This window comes from Vulpes vulpes, chromosome 14 (assembly GCF_048418805.1).
Source record: "Vulpes vulpes isolate BD-2025 chromosome 14, VulVul3, whole genome shotgun sequence".
NCBI lineage: Eukaryota > Metazoa > Chordata > Mammalia > Carnivora > Canidae > Vulpes > Vulpes vulpes.
The window spans coordinates 118,476,867-118,482,943 of record NC_132793.1 but is presented as its reverse complement, the minus strand read 5'-3'; the positions used below and the strand labels follow the sequence as shown (position 1 = coordinate 118,482,943).

The 6,077-nt window shown below is 50.0% G+C and overlaps 1 protein-coding gene across 1 annotated transcript; it reads left to right on the top strand.

Annotated features, from left to right (window-relative positions):
• Positions 1–1,836: 1,836 nt before the first annotated feature.
• On the top strand, positions 1,837–5,869 carry CYTL1 (cytokine like 1). The gene is made up of 4 exons (XM_072735235.1): positions 1,837–1,946; positions 3,735–3,779; positions 3,926–4,054; positions 5,262–5,869. Exons 1-4 carry the CDS (start codon positions 1,884–1,886, stop codon positions 5,343–5,345), a joined length of 321 nt encoding a protein of 106 aa, XP_072591336.1. The 5' UTR covers positions 1,837–1,883; the 3' UTR covers positions 5,346–5,869.
• The last annotated feature ends 208 nt before the right edge of the window (positions 5,870–6,077 follow it).

Below are 6,077 nucleotides of genomic sequence, written 5' to 3'. Positions count from 1 at the left end.
CCTAGGCTCCTCCACGGAGGGAGTGAGGAGACTCCTTCATCCAGAAGAAAACCACCTCTCTGTTTGCTGCTTGCCCGCCTCCCAGCACACATAGTCCTGCCCTGTCCGGAGGGTGCCCGAGAGACTGTCCCCAGGTCATCTCGATAAAGGTGTTGAAAGAACAGTCTCACCTGCCAAATGGGGCTGGGGGGTGGGCATGGCTGTGATCCCTGCCCAGGGCTTTAACACCAGAAAGCTAGATAAATAAAACATCAGGTCTGGAAGGGACCAGGGTGACGCTACTCTGTTTGTGGACAGGGGATGTGCGGGCACCGGGTCAGGATAGGATTTCTCAGGGCAGACAAGGCAGGGAGAGACTGGAGCGGGACACAACACTCCTTTCTACCCTCCCTCGCAGCCGGAGCGGCCTTGGAGACAGACAGACACAGGCCCACATTTCTGTTCCTCATTAGCCTTGTGACCTCCATCTGTTTCATGTCCCCCGAGACCTTCTGCTTCCTCAACTGGGAGATGGGACAACCCTGCTCACTTGATGGGCTTTCTTCAAGCTCATGGCATTTGTGACAACAGCTGGTATTGCTGTCACAGAAGTGGTGCACAGTGATGCTCAGTGTTGAGTAAGCCCCTGCCTCTCTCTGGCAGCTCCTCTTGCTTGAGCAGCCCAAGGACCCCAACTCATCTCTGACTGCGAGTGTCTTGCCCCTCACAGGGGCTTGGAAGGGTGGATGAGGACAGGGCACAAAGTCCCATCTGAACCCATTCACCTCCAGCTTTGTGACCTTGGACAAGTTGCTGGAACTCTCTGAGCTCTCTGAGACTGTTTTCTGTGGCAGCTGCCTCACAAGGACACTTGTGGAAATGGAGACGGTGACATTAGCTCAGACAGTGACATTAGCTCAGTGTCTTTTATTCATCACCACGGGCCTCTGAGCTAGGTGCTCTCATCATCCCCACTTCACATATAACGAGAGAGAGGAAAAAGCCAAGGAACCTGCCCAAGGGCATCACCGAAAGTGGGCAACCATGCACCGCACTGCGCATCCAAGCAGAGGGCTTCTCTTTTACCTGCTTGTCTGTACAGGAGCACTGCCTGCAGAGCCTCGTCACCAGATGAGCTGTACATTTTGAGAACCATCCCTTCCCTTGGGTCTGTTCTGTACCCAGGCCTGAGCAGCTTGGGGGGTGCCCCCACCTCCCCCCAGCCACAGGCTGGAGCATGAGCCCATCTCCGGGTACAGAGACACAGCTGCTCAAAGGGAAGACGACTGCCCAAGCTCCTTCTGGCTGGTCATTGGTGGGTGGACGTTGACACTATGCTGTGTGACCCCAAGTCCTGGATCACTGGTGCTCAGTCCATCACTTCCAGTGTCTTCCCTTCCCCTCTACTTCAGCTCTGGTTTTACCCCATATCCTCATTCTAACTGCAGAGCCTGATTGCCCACCCCTCATCCATCCTTGTCTTCCTCTCGTCCCCTGCTCCCTCATCAACTGATCCTACCATTTCTGGAAAGCCCCTGCCAAGAGAGAAACTTCTGTTCAAAGTGTGGGAGAGGAAGGGCCCCCCCATCCCCTGTCCTTTCCAGGTATCCCACACACCCCCAGACAGCCCTTCCTCTCACAGAAAGGGGGAGGGCTCCTGGTCTGAAAGGATCCAGTGTCCTGGCCAGGTGGGTGTGCTCTGATGGCCTTGGCTGGGCCCCACAGGAAACGGAGGAGGCGTGGAGGACCACCCCCAAGCTGCTGCTTAAAGGGGCGCCCGCCAGGCCAGCGGGACGCAGTGAGGCTGCCTTTGCACCATGATGCCCCGGTTGCTCTCCCTGCTGCTGCTGCTCCTGGCTGGGCCCCCCACCGCACGGCCGGCTCCCCCGACCTGCTACTCCAGGATGCTGAGCCTGAGCCGGGAGGTCACCGGTGACTTCCAGAACCTGCAGGCCACGGAGCCCTCGGTGAGTCCCCTCCTGCTGCCCTCTGTGGGCCAGGAGCTTCCATGCAGACCCAGTTCTCCAAAACTTGCCTTTGGACCAGGACAAAAAAACAACAGCACTGTTTTTTTTTTTTTTCTGGTCAATGTTAAACTCAAGGGTTTGCGTTTTATTCCCATCCTGAGTATGATAACAATGGCTTGCATCCTTTTTTTAAATACAAAGAAAATGTATCAAGGACATCACAATGTCTTGCCTTTGTTTGGAACTTGCCAGCAACAACCAGAGGATCTGTTGTAAAAAGTAAAATTAAAACAAAAAAAGAACTTCCCCAAGGAGCCTGGAACTCGAGTTAAGGAGGAATACAGAATTAAGTTGACTCTTCATGAGCCTGGTGATTATGAGTGTGTGCTAAGGGGTGACCCCCAGAATGGTGCCCACCCCTGACCATGACAGGACCCTGGGCACACTGCCCAGCCCCTGAATCTCAGCATGCTCGGATGTGAAAGGGCTGGTATAGCGCCCACCGCCCGCTTCGGGTGTCCTGAGGGTAAAGGCGAGAATGAGACACAGCCTGCACAGTGCTGGGCAGGGGACACCCCAGGAATGTTAGTACTGTTAGCACTGCCCTTTCAACAGGCAGACGCAGGCTCGGGGGGCAGGTCCAGAGGGCGTCTCAGAACTAGAACCCAGGCCCCCTGGCTGCTTATAGAAATGAATGAATTAAACTTCATTAAAAGCTTTGATCCAATCCGAGACGCCTGGGTGGCTCAGTCGGTTAAGTGTCCAACTCTTGATTTCAGCTCATGTCATGATCTCAGGGTTATGAGATCGAGCCCCGTGTCAGGCTCCCCTCTCAGTGGGGATTCTCTCTCTCTCTCTTTCTTCCTCCGTCCCCCTCATCCCCTTAAAAAAAGTTGTGATAAAATTTAAGAGTGTCTCTTCACCTCCTTTTAAGTGTTTCAAACAAAATGTAGTGCTTCTCAGATGTGGGGTTATGATACCCTGACACCTTTTCTTTTCTTTTAAAATTCAAATAATGTGTGCTTTTTTCCTAATTATAAAAGGCATACATAGTAGGCCCCCCCCCCATATCCGTGATTTCACAGCAGCTGTGAAGCAGATGAGCCCCCTCCTGACATATGGTGAGATCAGTAGTAGCCTAACCCTACATCACAGGTCTACATCATTCATCTCATCATGTGGGCATTTATCATCTCACATCGTCACATGAAGGGTGAGTACAATGTAGGAAGAGTTTTGAGAGAGAGAGATCACAGTCACATAACTTTTTTGATAGTATGTTGTTATAACTGTTCTATTTTATTAGTAGTAGGTTTTGTTAATCTCTTACTGTGCCTAATTGATAAACTAAACTTTATCTAGGTTTGTATGTATGTTTGTGAACATAAATATAGGGTTCAGTATGATTTATGGTTTCGTGCATCCACTGGGGTCCTGAACTATATCATATCCCCCACGTATAAGGGGGAGACACTGTACTTTATAGAAAACAAGGTTGGAAAATGCACAAAGGACAAAGAAGAAAACAAATATGACTTGCCATTCTCCCACCTAGAGGTGACTGCTGCTGTAACATTCTGGGGCAGAGTATTTCAGTTTTCTGACTTTGCATAGGTATTCAAATCCATATGTGTGTATGTGTGAGTGTGTGTGTACACGCGTGTAAGTGAATCAGCTTAAGGGAGGCCCTGGGCCTGTCTGGCTGTTGGAGGGTGGCAAAGAGCCTTCTGTGACCAGCTGAGGGTGCATTCCTGTGTGTGTCACTGTAACCCATATCTCTTTCTGCAGGAGCCGTGTGTGAGATACTTGCCCAGGCTCTACCTGGATATACATGTAAGAGGGTCTTCCTGTCTGGGGAGGTGGGGGTGGGGGTGGGGGTGGGAAGAGAGCCCAGGGCAGAAGGAGGCAGGAGCCCCCAACTCCCATCTGTCCGGCCACTGACCTCCCCCCATGACACCCTCTCTGCTGTCCACACCCAGAATCACTGTGTGCTGGCCAAGCTGCGGGACTTTGTGGCATCACCCCAGTGTTGGAAGGTGGCTCAGGTGGACGGCTTGAAGGACAAAGTGCGGAAACTGTACACCATCATGAACTCGTTTTGTAGGAGAGTGAGTGACATGCCTGAAAATGCCTTTCCTGCTTGTTATTAGCCAAGACGCTCAGGGCTTTTAGAAGAGGAAGGCTGAGGGCAGGGGGTGGGTGGTGTGGGAGATGAGGAGGAGGAAGAGGAATGTTTTGGGGTGCTTCCTACCATTATTACCCTTGGTAAGTGATGGGCACTCAGGACAAGGCCTTCCCTTCCATGGCTCATACTGGTGTGGGGATAACACACAGGACCACATGCTAGCCGTGTAAGACAAACCTTATGGGGCACCCAGTGGCTCAGTTGGCTAAGCATCTGCCTTTGGCTCTGGTTGTGATCTCAGGATCCCTGGGATCCAGCCCCACGTTGGGCTCCCTGCTCAGCCGGGAGTCTGCTTCTCCCTCTCCTTCTGTGTTCTCTCTCTCTCTCTCTCTCTCACCAAACAGACCTCAGATCTTGTATGTTTTCCCGCTTCCCTGATGGGAGTAACTGGTCACCTCTCTGAGCCACAGTTCCCTCATTTGTGAACTGGAGACATAATTATACCCACCTCATGCCATCCTTGGAAGGATAATAATAATAAGTATATCCTGACCATGTGTGTTGGGGGGGGGGGGGGGCTATAGTAAGTCCCTAGACCCTAAAAGCCCTAGCAGAGTGACCACACATAGAATTCCTAGCACCAGGCATGGCCCAGAGTAAGTCATCGGGATAAATAATTAGCTACTCAGTTTAATTTATTTGCTCATGCATCAAAGATTTCTTATAAATTTCCTCTCCCACCCATTTCCCTCTCCCTTGGTCTGCAGAGGGAAAGCAGGAAGAAGATATAATTATAATAGAGTATAATTTATATTTATAGGGGTGCCTGAGCGGCTCAGTGGTTGAGTCTCTGCCTTTGGCTCAGGTCGTGATCCTAGGGCTCGAGTCCTCATGGGGCTCCCCATAGGGAACCTGCTTCTCCCTCTGCCTATGTCTCTACCTCTTTCTGTCTGTGTCTCATGAATAAATAAAATATTTTTAAAAAATTTATATTTATAATGCAGTATTAGGTCATGTTCTACAGGAATGAGAATATGTGGCCAGTTCTCCTTGGGAGAGTAAGGGACAGGAAGTTTTGATACAAAGGGAAAGAACCAAACAGTCTGTAAAGCTAACCAGGAGTCCCAGAGTTGTGCATTGTCTCTGGGCCACATTCAGTGATATTTTCACTTATTGCACATCTTTTTCAGGATTTGGTGTTCCTCTCGGATGACTGCAATGCGTTGGAATACCCAATCCCAGTGACCACCGTCCTGCCAGACCGTCAGAGATAGGGCATCTGGACCAGAGAGAGAGCCCCAGGGGACCACTGTTATGTCACCTGCCCAGAGGCGATGGGCTAAAGCCACACCCCCCACCAGGCCTCCCTGTTACTATAGCATCAGAAACTGTCACATCTCTCCCCTTCTGGAGAGCAGGGCTTGTGCTCTTCCCCTAGAACCTACTTTGAAGGCAATTAGAAGCTTTGTTTTCATTTCCCCCTGGTATTGTCTTGCCAGGATGGTTAGGTACACAAGGACGCCTATTAGATCACTGAGAAGAAAAAGCCAAACCCGCTTCTCTTGTATGAACATCTAGTTTGAGAGCAAGGAAAGCAGTAGGCTTGTATTAGTGCTTTAATGGAGTTCTGGTAACATTTTTCTTTCTTGATAAGAATCTGCTTATATTTAGCCAGGCTTCTATTTCATACCCTCTCCCACTACAAACTTTCCTTACAGTTACCTTTCATTTTTAAAGCAATTTCACTGCTAAATATAAATTGTATTTGCAGGGTTCATGGTTATATAATGCTGATGGGAACCACTCTTTTGTTGAAAGGTGATAAAAGTCAAATAAAGACTGTCTCCACAGTAAGAAACGTGTGTTGAGCTGTGTCCAATATGTGTCCAATATGGATATGAGTGTTGATTTCACACACGTTCTAAGTCACTGCTCTTGGAAAAATGAGGTTTTCTCCCTCTTCCCATCAAGCACAGGTGGTTCTGAGTCTGTTTCAACCCATCTGC